We start from the raw sequence: 17,321 nt of genomic DNA, 5'->3' as shown, positions 1-17,321 counted from the left end.
CTCAGTGTATTTTATGAAGCTAGTCTTATCCTCATACTAAACCAGACAAAAACAATTAAAACTACAACAATAACAACACCAAAAAACTATGACCAAGCCACTATTCTTTTTATATATATGTATATATATACATACATACACACACATATATATATCTTTATTGGAGTATAATTGATTTACAGTGTTGTGTTAGTTTTTGCTGTACAACAAAGTGAATCATCTGTATTTATACATATATCCTCATATCCCCTCCCTCTTGCATCTCCCTCCCACCCTCCCTATCCCACCCCTCTAGGTGGTCACAGCACGGAGCTGATCTCCCTGTGCTATGCGGCTGCTTCCCACTAGCTATCCGTTTTACATTTGGTAGTGTATATATGTCCATGCCACTCGTTCACTTTGTCCCAGCTTACCCTTCCCCTCCCCATGTCCTCAAGTCCATTCTGTACGTCTGTGTGTTTATTCCTGTCCTGCCCCTAGATTCTTCAGAACTATTTTATTTTTTTAGATTCCATATATATGTTAGCATATGATATTTGTTATTCTCTTTCTGACTTACTTCACTCTGTATGACAGACTAGGTCCATCCACCTCACTACAAATAACTCAATTTCGTTTCTTTTTATGGCTGAGTATTCCATTGTATATATGTGCCACATCTTCTTTATCCATTCATCTGTCAGTGGACGCTTAGGTTGCTTCCATGTCCTGGCTATTGTAAATAGTGCTGCAGTGAACGTTGTGGTACATGACTCTTTTTGAATTGTGGTTTTCTCAGGGTATATGCCCAGTAGTGGGATTGCTGGGTTGTATGGTAGTTCTATTTTTAGTTTTTTAAGGAACCTCCATACTGTTCTCCATAGTGGCTGTATCAATTTACATTCCCACCAACAGTGCAAGAGGGTTCCCTTTTCTCCACACCCTCTCCAGCATTTATTGTTTCTATATTTTTTGATGATGGCCATTCTGACCGGTGTGAGGTGATACCTCATTGTGGTTTTGATTTACATTTCTCTAATGATTAGTGATGTTGAGCATCCTTTCATTTGCTTGTTGGCAATCTGTATGTCTACTTGGGAGAAATGTCTATTCATGTCTTCTGCCCATTTTTGGATTGGGTTGTTTGTTTTTCTGATATTGAGCTGTATAAGCTGCTTTTATATTTCAGAGGTTAATCCTTTGTCAGTTGCTTCGTTTGGAAGTATTTTCTCCCATTCTGAGGGTTGTCTTTACATCTTGTTTATGGTTTCCTTTGCTGTGAAAAAGCTTTTAAGTTTCATTAGCTCCCATTTGTTTATTTTTTATTTTATTTCCATTTCTCTAGGTAATGGGTCAAAACGGATCTTGCTGTGATTTATGTCATAGAGCATTCTGCCTTTATTTTCCTCTAAGACACTTTTATAGTGTCTTGCCTTACATTTAGGTCTTTAATCCATTTTGAGGGTTTTTTTAAATGGTGTTAGGAAGTGCTCTAATTTCGTTCTTTTACATGTAGCTATCCAGTTTTCCCAGCACCACTTATTGAAGAGGCTGTCTTTTCTCCATTGTATATTCTTGCCTCCTTTGTCAAAGATAAGGTGACCATAGGTGCATGGGTTTATCTCTGGCAAGCCAGTATTCTTAATGCATATAGATGGGAAAATCCTTGTCAAATTATTAGCAAATAGAATTAAGCAATATATAAGGAGAATTATATACCATGTCAAAGTAGAGTTCATTCTAGGGATTCAAGGCTTGTCAGTATGTAAAAAATCAATGACTGTAATCTACCATATTAACAGAGAAAAGAAGGAAATTTACATGATCATATCAATGGACTTAGAAAAAGTACTTGACAAAGTTCAGTATCCACTTACGATAAAAAAAACTATCTGAAAACTAGTAATAGAGGATAATTTTCTCAGCCTGGTAAAGAACGTATTCAGAAACCTAGAGCTACCATCGTATTTCATGGTGAAAGACGGAATGTTTTCTCCCTAAAACATCAAGGTTATCTAGGCAAGGATGTCTGCTGTCACTCTTATTCAGTTCAGTACTGGAAGTCATAGCCAGTACAGTAAGGCAAGAAGAGGAAATAAAAGGCATACCAGTAAAAGGAAGAAATAAAATTGTTCCCCCCCTTTGGAATTTATTTTTATTCTTATTTTTGAATTTTATTTATTTTTTATACAGCAGGTTCTTATCAGTTATCTATTTTATATATATTAAGCATGTAGAGGTCAATCCCAATCTCCCAGTTCATCCCACCATCACCACCACCATCCCCCCGAGCCTGCTTTACCCCCTTGGTGTCCATACGTTTATTCTCTACATCTTTGTCTCTATTTCTGCCTTGCAAACCAGTTCATCTGTACCATTTTTCTAGATGCCACATATATACATTCATATACGATATTTGTTTTTCTCTTTTTGATTTACTTCACTCTGTATGACAGTCACTACAAATGACTCAGTTTCATTCCTTTTTATGGCTGAGTAGTATTCCATTGTATATGCATACCACATCTTCTTTATCCATTTGTCTGTCGATGGGCATTTAGGTTGCTTCCGTGACTTGGCTATTGAACATTGGGGTGCATGTGTCTTTTTGAATTATGGTTTTCTCTGGGTATATGCCCAGTAGTGGGATCGCTGAGTCATTTGGTAATTCTATTTTTAGTGTTTTTTTTTTTTTTTGCGGTACGTGGGCCTCTTACTGCTGTGGCCTCTCCCATTGTGGAACACAGGCTCCAGACACGCAGGCTCACTGGCCACGGCTCATGGGCCCAGCCGCTACACAGCATGTGGGATCTTCCTGGACCGGGGCACGAACCCGTGTCCCTTGCATCGGCAGGCGGACTCTCAACCACTGCGCCATCAAGGAAGCCCCTATTTTTAGTTTTTTAAGGAACCTCCCTACTGTTCTTCACAGTGGCTGTATCAATTTACTTTCCTACCAACAGTGCAAGAGGGTGCCCTTTTCTCCACACCCTCTCCAGCATTTGTTGTCTGTGGATTTTCTGATGATGCCCATTCTGACCAGTGTGAGGTGATACCTCATTGTAGTTTTGATGTGCATTTCTCTAATGATTAGTGATGTTGAGCAGCTTTTCATGTGCCTCATGGCCATATGTATGTCTTCTTTGGAGAAATGTCTATTTAGGTCTTCTGCCCATTTTTGGATTGGGTTGTTTGTTTTTTGTTTGTTTGTTTTTTTGTGGTATGCGGGCCTCTCACTGTTGTGGCCTCCTCTCCCATTGCGGAGCACAGGCTCTGGACGCGCAGGCTCAGTGGCCATGGCTCATGGGCCTTGCGGCTCCGCGGAATGTGGGATCTTCCTGGACCAGGGCATGAACCTGTGTCCCCTGCATTGGCAGGTGGACTCTCAACCTCTGCGCCACCAGGGAAGCTCGGGTTGTTTGTTTTTTTGATATTGAGCTACATGAGTTATTTATATATTTTGGAGATTAATCCTTTGTCCATTGATTCGTTTGCAAATATTTTCTCCCATTCTGACCGTTGTCTTTTCATCTTGTTTATAGTTTCCTTTGCTGTGCAAAAGTTTTTAAGTTTCATTACGTCCCATTTATTTATTTTTGTTTTTGCTTCCATTTCTCTAGGAGGTGGGTCAAAAAAGATCTTGCTGTGATTTATGTCAAACAGTGTTCTTCCTGTGTTTTCCTCTAAGAGTTTTATAGTATCTGGTCTTACATTTAGGTCTTTAATCTATTTTGAGTTTATTTTTGTGTATGGTGTTAGGGAGTGTTCTAATTTCATTCTTTTACATGTAGCTGTCCAGTTTTCCCAGCACCACTTACTGAAGACACTGTCTTTTTTCCATTGTATATCCTTGCCTCCTTTGTCGTAGATTAGTTGACGATAAGTGTGTGGGTTTACCTCTGGGCTTTCTAGCCTGTTCCATTGATCTATATTTCTGGTTCTGTGCCAGTACCATATTGTCTTGATTACTTTAGCTTTGTAGTATAGTCTGAAGTCAGGGAGTCTGATTCCTCCAGTTCTGTTTTTTCCCTCAAGATTGCTTTGGCTATTCGGGGTCTGTTATGTCTTCATACAAATTTTAAGATTTTTTGTTCTAGTTCTATAAAAAACTGCCATTGGTAATTTGATAGGGATTGCATTGAATCTGTAGATTGCTTTGGGTAGTATAGTCATTTTCATAATATTGATTCTTCCAATCCAAGAACATGGTATATCTCTCCATCTGTTTGTGTCATCTTTGATTTCTTTCATCAGCATCTTATAGTTTTCTGAATACAGGGCTTTTACCTCCCTTGGTAGGTTTATTCTTAGGTATTTAATTTTTTGTTACAGTGGTACATGGGATTGTTTCCTTTATTTCTCTTTCTGATTTTTCATTGTTGGTGTATAGGAATGCCAGTGATTTCTGTGCATTAATTTTGTATCCTGCAACCTTACCAAATTCATTGATTAGTTCTAGTAGTTTTCCAGTGGCATCTTTAGGATTTTCTATATATAGTATCATGGCATCTGCAAACAGTGACAGTTTTACTTCTTCTTTTCCAATTTGTATTCCTTTTATTTCTTTTTCTTCCCTGATTGCCATGGCTAGGACTTCCAAAGCTATGTTGAATAATAATGGTGAGAGTGGACATCTGTGTCTTGTTCCTGATCTTAGAGGATATGCTTTCAGTTTTTCACCATTGAGAATGATGTTTGCTGTGGGTTTGTGGTATATGGCCTTTATGATGTTGAGGTAGGTTCCCTCTGTGCCCACTTTCTGGAGAGTTTTTATCATCAGTGGGTGTTGAATTTTTTCAAAAGCTTTTCCTGCATCTATTGAGGTGATCATCTGTTTTTTATTCTTCAATTTGTTCATATGGTTTATCACATTGGTTGATTTGCATATACTGAAGAATCCTTACATCCCTGGGATAAATCCCACTTGATCCTGGTGTATGATCTTTTTAATGTGCTGTTAGATTCTGTTTGCTAGTATTTTGTTGAGGATTTTTGCATCTATATTCATCACTGATATTGGTGCATAATTTTCCTTTTTTGTAGTATCTTTGTCTGGTTTTGGTATCAGGGTGATGGTGGCCTCATAGAATGAGTCTGGGATGTTTCTTCCTCTGCTATATTTTGGAAGAATTTGAAAGGATGGGTGTTAGCTCTTCTCTAAATGTTTGATAGAATTCACCTGTGAAGCCATCTGGTCCTGGACTTTGTTGGAAGTTTTTTTGTTTGTTTGTTTGTTTTGTGATACGCGGGCCTCTCACTGTTGTGGCCTTTCCCGTTGCAGAGCACAGGCTCCAGACGCACAGGCTTAGTGGCCATGGCTCACAGGCCCAGCCGCCCCACGGCATGTGGGATCTTCCCGGACCGGGGCACGAACCCGTGTCCCCTGCATGGGCAGGCAGATTCTCAACCACTGCACCACCAGGGAAGCCCTGTTGAAAGATTTTTAATCACAGTGTCAATTTCATTCCTTGTGATTGGTCTGTTCATATTTTCTGTTTCCTTCTGGTTCTTTCTTGGAAGGTATACCTTTCTAAGAATTTGTCCAGTTTATTGGCATAGACTTGCTTGTAGTAGTCTCTTAGGATGCTTTGTATTTCTGCGGTATCTGTTGTAACTTCCCCTTTCTCATTTCTTGTTTTTTGGGGATTTTTTTGTGCGGTACGCAGGCCTCTCAGCACTGCGGCCTCTCCCGTCGCGGAGCACAGGCTCCAGACGTGGAGGCTCAGCGGCCATGGCCCACGGGCCCAGCCGCTCTGTGGAATGTCGGATCCTCCCGGACTGAGACACAAACCCATGTCCCCTGCGTCGGCAGGCGGACTCTCAACCACTGTGCCACCAAGGAAGCCCTCTCATTTCTAATTTTATTGATTTGAGACCTCTCCCTCCTTTTCTTGATGAGTGTGGCTAAACGGTTATCAATTTTGTTTATCTTCTCAAATTACCAGCTTTTAGTTTTATTGATCTTTGCTCTTGTTTTTTTTTATTTCCATTTTGTTTATGTCTGCTCTGATCTTTATGATTTCTTTCCTTCTACTGACTTTGGGTTTTGTTTGTTCTTCTTTCTCTAGTTCCATTAGGTGTAAGGTGAGATTGTTTATTTGAGTTTTTTTTTGTTTCTTGAGGTAGGATTGTATTGCTATAAACTTCCCTCTTAGAACTGCTTTTGCTGCAACCCATAGATCTTGGATCATTGTGTTTTCATTGTCATTTGTCTCTAGGTATTTTTTGATTTCCTCTTTGATGTCTTCAGTTATTTCTTGGTTATTTAGAAACGTATTGTTTAACTTCCATGTGTTTGTGCTTTTTACGTTTTTTTCCCTGTAATTGATTTCTAATCTTAGAGCGTTGTGGTCAGAAAAGATGCTTGGTATGATTTCAGATTTGTTTTTTTTTTAATTTTATTTTTTTAAAATTATTTTATTTTTGGCTGCATTGGGTCTTCATTGCTGTGCACGGGCTTTCTCTAGTTGCGGTGAGTGGGGGCTACTCTTTGTTGCAGTGCGCGGGCCTCTCACTGCAGTGCCTTCTCTTGTTGTGGAGCATGGGCTCTAGGCGTGCAGGCTTCAGTGCTGTGGCACGCGGTCTCGGTAGTTGTGGCTCGTGGGCTCTAGAGCGCAGGCTCAGTGGTTGTGGCGCACAAGCTTAGTTGCTCTGCGGCATGTGGGATCTTCCAGGACCAGGGCTAGAACTTGTGTCCCCTGCATTGGCAGGCGGATTGTTAACCACTGCGCCACCAGAGAAGCCCAATTTCAATTTTCTTAATTTTACCAAGGCTTGATTTGTGACCCAAGATGTGATCTATCCTGGAGAATGTTCCATGTGCACTTGAGAATAAATTGTAATCTGCTGTTATTTGATGGAATGTCCTATAAGTATCAAATCTGTCTGGTCTATTGTGTCATTTAAAACTTGTGTTTCCTTATTAATTTTCTTCCTGGATGATCTGTCCGTGGGTGTAAGTGAGTTGTTACAGTCCCCCACTATTATTGTGTTACTGTCGATTTCCTCTTTTAGAGCTGTTAGCAGTTGCCTTATGTATTGAGGTGCTCCTATGTTGGGTTCATATATATTTATAATTGTTATATTTTCTTCTTGGACTGATCCTTTGATCATTATGTAGTGTTTTTCCTTGTCTCTTTTAACATTCTTTATTTTAAAGTCTATTTTATCATATATGAGGATTGCTACTCCAGCTTTCTTTTGATTTCCATTTCCATGGAATATCTTTTTTCCATCCCCTCACTTTCAGTCTGTATGTGCCCCTAGGTCTGAAGTGGGTCTCTTGTAGACAGCATATATATGGGTCTTGTTTTTGTATCCATTCAGCGAGCCTATGTCTTCTGGTTGGAGCATTTAATCCATTCACGTTTAATGTAATTATCGATATGTATGTTCCTGTGACCATTTTCTTAATTGTTATGGGTTTGTTTTTGTAGGTCCTTTTCCTCTCTTGTCTTTCCCACTTAGAGAAGTTCCTTTAGCATTTGTTGTAGAGCTAGTTTGGTAGTGCTGAATTCTCTTAGCTGTTGCTTGTCTGTAAAGCTTTTGATTTCTCTGTCAAGTCTGAATGAGATCCTTGCTTGGTAGAGTAATCTTGGTTGTAGGTTCTTCCCTTTCATCACTTTAAATATATCATGCCACTCCCTTCTGGCTTGTAGAGTTTCTGCTGAGAGATCAACTGTTAACCTTATGGGAGTTCCCTTTTATGTTATTTGTTGTTTTTCCCTTGCTACTTTCAATAATTTTTCTTTGTCTTTAATTTTTGTCAGTTTGATTACTGTGTGTCTCGACATGTTTCTCCTTGGATTTATCCTACCTAGGACTCTCTGCGCTTCCTGGACTTGGGTGGCTATTTCGTTTCCCATGTTAGGGAAGTTTTCAGCTATAATCTCTTCAGATATATTCTTGGGTTCTTTCTCTCTTCTCCTTCTGGGACTCTTATAATGCAAACGTTTTTGCATTTAATGCTGTCCCAGGGGTCTCTTAGCCTCTCTTCATTTCTTTTCATTCTTTTTTCTTTATTCTGTTCCACGGCAGTGAATTCCACCATTCTGTCTTCCAGGTCACTTATCTGTTCTTCTGCTTCTGTTATTCTGCTATTGATTCCTTGTAGTGTATTTTTCATTTCAGTTCTTGTATTGTTCATCTGTTTGTTTGTTCTTTAATTCTTCTAGGTGTTTGTTCTTTAATTCTTCTGCATCTTTGTTAAACATTTCTTGCACCTTCTCGATCTTTGCTTACATTCTTTCTCCATGGTCCTGCATCATCATCACTATCATTATTCTCAATTCTTTTTCTGGAAGGTTGCCTATCTCCACTACATTTAGTTGTTTTTCTGGAGTTTTATCTTGTTCCTTCATCTTGTACGTAGCCTCTGCCTTTTCATCTTGTCTATCTCTCTGTGAATGTGGTTTTCATTCCTGTGGCTGCAGGATCGCAGTTCTTGCTTCTGCTGTCTGCCCTGTGGTGGATGAGGCTATCTAAGAGGCTTGTGCAAGCTTCCTGATGGGAGGGTCTGTTGGTGGGTAGAGCTGTGTGTTGTTCTGGTGGGCAGAGCTCAGTAAAACTTTAATTTGCTTGTCTGCTGATGGTGGGGCTGAGTTCCCTCCCTTTTAGTTGTTTGGCCTGAGGTAACCCAGCACTGGAGCCTACAGGCTCTTTAGTGGGGCTAATGGTGGACTCTGTGAGGACTCATGCCCAGGATTACTTCCCAGAACTTATTCTGCCAGTGTCCTTGTCCCCACGGACAAGGACATAGCCAAGCCATAGCCACCCCCCCTGCCTCTGCAGGAGACCCTCCAACACTAACAGGTAGGTCTGATTCAGTCTCCTATGGGGTCACTGTTCTTCCCCCTGGGTCCTGATGTGCACACTATGTATGTGCTCTCCAAGTGTGGAGTCTCTGTTTCCCCCAGTCTTGTCGAAGTCCTGCAGTCAAATCCCCCTAGCCTTCAAAGTCTTATTTTCTAGGAATTCCTCCTCCCATCGCCAGACCCCTAGGTTGGGATGCCTGATGTGGGGCTCAGAACCTTCATTCCAGTGGTTGGTTCTGTGGTATAATTGTTCTCCAGTTTGTGAGTCACTCACCCATGGTTATGGGATATGATTTTATTGCAATTGCGACCTTCCTACCATCTCTTGTGGCTTCTCCTTTGTCTTTGGTTGTGGGGTATCTTTTTTTGTGAGTTCCAGTATCTTCCTGTTGATGAATATCCAGCAGTTATTTGTGATTCCAGTGCTCTTGCAAGAGGGAGTGAGTACACGTCCTTCTCTGCCATCCTGAACCAATCTACCTGCTCCCCCACCTTTTTTATACAACATAATTTTTTTTGTGTGGAAAACCTGAAGACATTTACCAAAACAAAACCCTAGAACTAATAAGTGAGTTTAATAGGTAGCAGGATATAAGATAAACATACAAAAATCAATTGTATTTCAAAAATGCTAGCAAAGAAATGTGGAAAGTCAAATTAAAAATACAATACCATTTATAGTTGAGGGGCAAAAAAAAAGCCGTAGGTGTAAATCTAACAAAATATGTACTGGACCTATGTGCTGGAAACTATAAATTCTCAAAAGAATATTTAAATAAAGGGAGAGACATACTGTCCTCATTGATTGGAATATTCACATGGTAAAGATGTGGATTCTCCCCCAAATTGTATAATTTTAATGAAATTCCTTTAAAAATCTGAGAAGGGGCTTCCCTGGTGGCGCAGCGGTTGGGAATCCGCCTGCCGATGCAGGGGACACGGGTTCGTGCCCCGGTCCGGGAAGATCCCACATGCCGCGGAGCGGCTGGGCCCGTGAGCCACGGCCGCTGAGCCTGTGCGTCCGGAGCCTGTGCTCCGCAATGGGAGAGGCCACAACAGTGAGAGGCCCGCGTACCACAAAAAAAATAAATAAATAAATAAATAAATAAAAAATAAATAAAAATAAAAATCTGAGAAGATTTTTCACGCACATTCTAAAAAAAATAGCTAGAATAGCTAAGAGAATTTTGGAAAAAGAATAAAGTAGGACAAATCAGTCTACTCGATCTCAAGACTTATTATATAGCTACAGTAAACAAGGCTGTATGGTATTAGAGGAATACACAAATAGATCAGTGGAACATAATAGAAAACCCAGAACTAGATCCACATAAACATGCCCAGCTGATTTTTTTAGAATTGCACAGTGCAATTCATAAATACAAAAATGAACCTTTACTTAAACCTCACAGCTAGTAAAAACATTAACTCAAAATGGATCATAGACTTAAACAAAATGTAAAGTTACAAACTTTTAGAAATATAACACAGGAAAAAAATCCTCTAGAAAAAGGGTTAAGCAATGAATTCTTAGACTTGATACTAAAAAGTACAATCCACAAAGGGAAAAATTACAGTTTCTCATAAAACTAAACATGAAGTTATCATAACCTCCAGCAGTTGTACTCTTGGTTATTTATCCCAGAGAAACGAAAACTTATCAAATATTCATAATGTCTTTATTTTTGATATTCTATAACTGGAATCAGCCCAGATGTCCTTAAACAAGTAAATGGTTTAACAAAGTGGTACAAACAAACCGTAGAATACTACTTAGCAATAAAAAGGGACAAACTACTGATACACACAGAAACGAATGAATCTCCAGGGAATTATGCTGAGTGACAAAAACCAATCTCAAAAGGTAACATATGGTTCCATTTATATAACATTCTTGATAAAACAAAATTTTAGAACTGGGAGATGGATTAATTATTGCCAGAGCTTGTAGATTAGTTAGTGCCAGGGGAAGGATGGGTAGGTGGTTACTATAAAAGGACAACATGAGGGATCCTTTTGGTGTAGGAACTGTTCAGTCTCTTGACTATGGTGGTGGATATATAAGCCTATACAGGTAATAAAATTGTTAAGAACTTACTATATACACATAGACAAATGAGTACACTGAAACTGAGAAAATTGGAATAAGATTGGTGGGTTATATCAATGTCAGTATCCTGATAGTGATATTATACTATAGTTTTGTAAAATGTTATCAAATGGAGGAACGGCAAAGTGTATAGGAGGCTCTGTATTATTTCTTATAATTGTATGTGAATCTTCAGTTATCACAAAAATTGCAATTAAAAGTAGATGGCTTAAGTAAAAGTAGAGTTCTTTTCCTAGTTTAAAAGAGAAAACTGTATATTCTGGGAAAGATAGTTGACTATCTGTAAGGAAGACATGTAACTATTTCAATAGCACAGAATTGCTAAGTATGTCAAAATCAGTTAGAAAATAGTTATCAATAGTGGTTCTAATTTATCCTCAGTAGTTCAGTCTGAAAAATAAAGTATTATATTTTAGCAACCATTTCTTCATTCAAGCTGAAGTAGATGTTGAATGATGGAGAAATAATTTTATATATAAGTTAAGAGTAAAAATAAGTGAGAGGATTTATATACCATTCCTTGGTTCTATCTTTTGATTGCCCTGTACCTAGATTTTCTGTATTTCTTATTCAGAGAACTAAGGATGTAAGAATTCTCTATGTTCTATTCTGAACGCTGGAAATCAGGGTCTAAAAAAACTGCACAATTACACTTTGTATAATATATAAGGAGGTGTAAGCTCTAGAAAATAAAACTATTATCTTCACTCTGGAATGATGAAAAACAATCACAGTCAACCCAAAGCTAGTTTGGAAACATGACACAAGAATAACATACTCAAGAGGACAGCTCATGGTAAGCAGTATAGTTTTTTTGTGTGTATTAATAGTGGCATAATGTTTATTATATTTTCCATTTTTATGATCCATAACTTATTTTTTGTTATCTAAAGTTGTTATCTAAAGTATAGTTTGGCATGATTTTTAGTTATCTTGTACATCACATTAAGTGAAGACAAATGTATATAACCACATTAGACCATGATTTACATAATTTATTTGTTGAATGAATAGATGAATTGAAGGTAATTTTTATGACTGAATAATTTTATTTATAATTATTCTGGGGTCAACTTTTAAAAAAACGAATAAGAAGCTAAAGAAAATTATTAATATAGCTTTAACTGGTTTCTAAATCTAAAGGAAAATGGTGGCTACCTCAATCTCCATATCTCCACATATCCTCCCCAAACCATAGGCTAGAAGGAAAACAAATGAAACCAAACTAACCCATACTTTATGGATTGCTAGGAGAAAATAACATGAACTTCAAATTACCTGAAAGTAGCAAAATTATCAAGTTCCAGTGGAGCTTCCACTGCTGCTGCAAGTCTGTATATGTGGAGAGTATGAAGTGGGATGCTTTAGAGACTATGAAACAGAAGAGAGGGGACTGAAAGACTTAAACAAAATGAAGACAGAATCACCCTCAAAAAGAGAAAGTACAACAGTATGTGCCAAAATAGTGAACACAGACTGGGACTTGGTAATTTACAGTACCAGCCACCAGGAAGGAGATTGAGTGTTTAGGATTAGGAAGTGGCAGCCTTGGAGGAATTTTGCTTCTAGAGAAGGAGATAAACAGAGAAGGGGTGATGCCACTGAGTCCTAGCAGTGAGGAGAAAACAAGAAGAAAAAGAAAAATAAAGGGTTCTGCAAAATGAAAGAAGACACCAGCCTCTTTTCCCCCATTACTCATTCAAGAAATTACACTTCACTAAGTTGACAGAAGGTACTCAAACTAAAGAATGCTGTCCACAAAATGACTAGGGGAAAAATCAAACTTACACAGCACCACTGTTGGAAGAAAACAGAAAATATGTATTAAATCATTTTAGCTGATGAAAATCTATACACACACAACCTCAAAACCTTAGAAAAATAACCACAAAGTAGCATACTGTAACACAGTACTCTAGACTAAGTATTCTCAAGCAAGCAAAACAGAACTTGGTATCCAAAAATTTAAGGAGAGAAATGGATTAAAGGAAAAACCAAGCAAACAAGAAATGCAATGCAAGCTGATCAAACTCAGGAAGGAAATTAAAGAAAAGACAAGACTACGTTAGAAATGAAGAATTAGTTATAAAATGCTCAAGAGAAAATAGAAGAATGAAAATCTAAGGAGGAACATAGAATGAAAATGAGATAAAGAAGTAAAAATTAGGATCTCAGAGCAAATGATGGAAAGGAAAGGCTGGCAAAGGAGGTCCAACATAATTGGAATCTGTGAAGAATAAAAATAACTCAGTAGAACAAAACTTATAAACTATAATTCAGGAACACTTTCTGGGGATAGGGGAAGTTTAAATCTACTTTTTGAAGGACCCACCACTGTACCTGGAAAAATGGACCTGGAATGATCAACTGAGACATATTTTAGTAAACTGCTAAACTTGAAAGGCAAATTGGGCTGGCATCATACTTTTGAAGAGCAACGTGCAAATCATGGCAATAGAATGGCAATTTCAAGAAAATCAAGGAAAAGTACAGGCCAAGGATTTGCTATCCAGCCAAGTTTTTCTTCAATTATTACAGCAATAGAAAATCAACTTTTGAATATTGAAGAACTCATTGACCATTGTATCCATAAGCCTTCTTGAGTTTGTTGGATGATGATCTCCATCCACCCAAGAGACCACTGGGGAAGCCTCAGCAAAAGGACCGTGAGCATTTAATATACTAAATTGTTGAATTAAGGACTAAATAAAACAAGGGTGGGGACATGGAAAGAAGAAAGTATGAAATGTTACATGTTAAACAACGTACAGAGAATACCATTCTTAAAAAAGGAAGAGAGTGAGAAGGGAAAGTAGAATGAGATCATAGACTGTTAAATAGGTGGAAGACCAAGTATATCATTTAAAATTGGCTGACCAGACACTAAAAGCTTAAGGAAAAGGAAGGATTAAGGGCACTAACAAAAGTACATAAATGCACTAGAAAAAAATTACTAACTTTCCTGAATACCAAAAGAAAGTGTAAAAAATAGCAAAGAAAAACACCATGTAGAAAAAGAAACAATAAATATTACTTAATAGAGCAATTAAAATATACAATAGTGACTGAGATGAAACAAAACATCAGTCATACTAAATATGGATGGACTTAAATTGCCTATTAAAGGTAAAAGATTTTCAAGTTGGCTTATAAAACAAATATTATATTAAAATTTGGTTGAAACAAGAATCCAATAGTGGATGCTAAACTAAGGTGGAAAGTTCTTTAAGGCATAGTATTTTTGTATGGTCTCCAAGTGTCTCCTTACAAATTGTTTATTAGCCACAAGAGGAAAAAAATAATAACCACATAGTGAAAAAACTGGGCAACACCTTGACCAGGTGATTGAAGTTAATATCACCAGTAAGGATGTTAGAGACATCTTGCCCTTTGACTGTGATACCCTTAGAAGAACACATCATTACTTACTTACATTAGTCTAGTAAGGAATGCATAACCTGAATCTAACTGTAAGGAACATCAGACAAACCCGAATTGCAGAACATTTTTATGAAAGAACTGGCCTCTTCAAAATTGTTAATGTTATGAAAGAAAGGCTTTGAAACTGTACCCGACAAAATGAATCTGAAGAGGCAGACAGCCAAATGCATTCTGTTTTCCTGGATTTGATTCTGTACTGGATGGGGAGAAATACTATAAAGGACATTATTAGGATAATTGACAGAGTTGGAATACGGACTGACAAAAGTACTTTACCAATAATAAATTTTCCTGACTTTGATAACTCTTCTGTGTATGTAAGAATATGTTTTTTCTTAAAAAGTCACATTGAAGTATTAAGAGGAAAAGCATGTATGAACCTAATCTCAGGTGGTTCGGAAAAACATATAATGTGCGTGTGGATGGGAGAATGATAAAGCAAGGTAGCAAAATGTTAAAAGTTGGTGAGTCTAAGTAAAACGTTTAAGGGAATTTTCTTTAAACTTTTCTCCAGGTTTAAAAGAAGGAAAAAAAAAAAAGATAGCTCTGGCTGTGAACTATAAACCAGAGATCAATACGTACATATAGCTTAGTTTAGTAAAGTAGAATTTGAGTTACATAATGTTCTCACTCTCTCCCTTTACCCTCCCCCTGCTTTTTTAAGATATTGAGTGTTTTAACAGCTCAGTAATCCATTTGGAAAGCTCAGCTGATTTGGTATCAGTTTGTGTTAAGCTATAGATGTGGTTGCTCTTAAAGCTTTTACCTCTCATGTTTTTAAAGAATTTGCCTTTTTCATACTTAAAATATGGGGAAAAAAATCCAAGAAAAGTCATTTTTTAAATGTGTCCTTTCCTGTGACCTCCTGTAAAACGCTTGATTATGTAGAGAAATCCAGCTACTTGGTCCCCCTCCCTGCCCCATTGGTTCTTCTTGTGTTCTGAGGACCAAATAGGAGATGGACAAAGTTAGAAGCATTTTGTATATTTTTTCATATTTTTTATCTTATTCCAAAATGACCTATACCAAGCAGTATGTGGATAGTAGTTTTTATATGCCTTGCTAGCTGTTTTACAACTAAGTCCATTTTGCTAGATCAAGCTCCCATATCTTTTGAGGAACAACTTGTTCTATATCAAAAAATGTTTGAAGATATTTTGTCTTAATGATTCCACTTCTTTTTCTTTATATGTAATAAATATTGTCAGTAGTTCTACTTAGACCACGTTTGAGGAAAAGAGATGACATCAAGTGAAATCGTTGCAATCCAATCTTACATGTTGTATCAACTAAAATTTTTTAATTGTGAAAAATCAATGATGAAAAATTAAAATAAAAATTTTATGCCTACTGATTCTTCAACAATATTCATACTGGTTTCTTACTTCTGTCTTAAAGCTGTATGAAGAAAAGAGAACCACATGGTTCCACTAGGTGAACAATCCAGCATGTCATACATTTTCAAATGGAGCAGTAGCTGACAAGCAGCGAGAAGGTTGCACAGTGGTTTTCAATCTTTATAATTAGTGCAGTGGTAGCTTACTGACTGACCCTAAATGTAGGGGTTAAGGATAATTATTAGATTTTTTAATGTACAAATAATGTAAATTCTTCAGAGTGCTGGGTTATTAACTGTGCAGTTTAAAATTGTCTCCTTTTACAAGAAGGATGCAGTGACACATGCAACTGCTTTTCTAAGAAGTGTGGAATTACTTTTTAATCTAAAGACTGAGGATTTCTATTAGATTATTTAACCAAAAATGACAACATAAAGTCTATGAAAATTAGGTAGAAATGACTAACTGATGTGCAACACTAGGAAACGTAGAGCTCATGCAGAATGAAATAAAGTAATTTTTTGCTCAGTTTTTATAATGATAACATCATTTTGCTGTTGATACTTTTTTCCCCCCTTTCTGCATTTTGAATTCCTAATTTACTTGCTGTTCTGCCTATAAGTATTCTGGTAATTGCAGTGTTTTTATATCCAGGGCTTTGTCATTAACATAATATTTTACAATAATTATAAGACAATTTTTTTTTCTAACTAGGAGGAAGCATTGCATGCATTTATTCAGCCAGAGATCCTGGATGGCCCAAATCAATATTTTTGTGAACGTTGTAAGAAGAAGTGTGATGCACGAAAGGTAGATGCCACTTAGAAATTGATACCTAATTATCTGAGATAATATTCAATATTCAATAGATTCCCCCCCCACACTTTTTTTTTTTAGGGTCTTCGGTTTTTGCATTTCCCTTATCTGCTGACCTTACAACTGAAAAGGTTTGATTTTGATTATACAACCATGCACAGGATTAAACTGAATGATCGGATGACATTTCCCGAGGAACTAGACATGAGTACATTTATTGATGTTGAAGATGAGGTAAATACTTATAAATTATACTTCAGATATTCTTCTTTGATCAGAGTAACTTGTGATATTCTTTAAAAAGACAAAAAGGATATTAAATTCTGGAATTATTTCTTTAATTTGTGTGATAATCTTATGTTTCATAACTTTCTTAGTTATTGAAACATACCAGTCTAGAGATGGGCTGCACTTGTGTTTCTGGCACATGATAAACACAGAACAGATATATTGAATGAACGAGCAAACTGGGTAGTATGACCTTAATTTCTTGTTTTGTCTTAGTGTCTTTTTCAAGCATTAAGGTTTCTCAGCTCTTAAATTGGCTAGGTTAGAAAGCTAGGTAATAAAGGTATTTTTCTGTGTTTCTTTTTTAATTAGTTTTTTTAATTAAAACTTTTAAGATAAAAAATTTAAAACGATTTAAGTATAGTTTGAGAATGGAACTTTGAGGGCACACATAAAGCTCATTAATTTCTTCCACTCATTGACCTCCCCCAATTCTCTGGTTCCACTATCCTTATCCAGTAAAGGAGTCATAATGTCCCACTCTATTCTCTTGGAAACTCTTCTGATTTAATTATTGGGAATATTTACAATATTTAC

The 17,321-nt window shown here is 37.2% G+C and overlaps 1 protein-coding gene across 3 annotated transcripts in view; it reads left to right on the top strand.

Annotated features, from left to right (window-relative positions):
* Window positions 1-17,321, top strand: part of USP47 (ubiquitin specific peptidase 47) — a 130,222-nt gene that overhangs the window by 81,461 nt on the left and 31,440 nt on the right. For all 3 annotated transcript variants that reach the window (XM_059067897.2, XM_059067896.2, XM_067038606.1), the window contains 2 exons: window positions 16,395-16,490; window positions 16,578-16,730. In XM_059067897.2, the coding sequence (XP_058923880.1) occupies window positions 16,395-16,490; window positions 16,578-16,730 (249 nt within the window). The remainder of the gene's footprint in view (window positions 1-16,394; window positions 16,491-16,577; window positions 16,731-17,321) is intronic.

The sequence above is a fragment of the Kogia breviceps genome, chromosome 7 (genome assembly GCF_026419965.1).
Source record: "Kogia breviceps isolate mKogBre1 chromosome 7, mKogBre1 haplotype 1, whole genome shotgun sequence".
Classification (NCBI taxonomy): domain Eukaryota; kingdom Metazoa; phylum Chordata; class Mammalia; order Artiodactyla; family Physeteridae; genus Kogia; species Kogia breviceps.
This window is presented reverse-complemented; position numbering and strand designations above follow the sequence as displayed.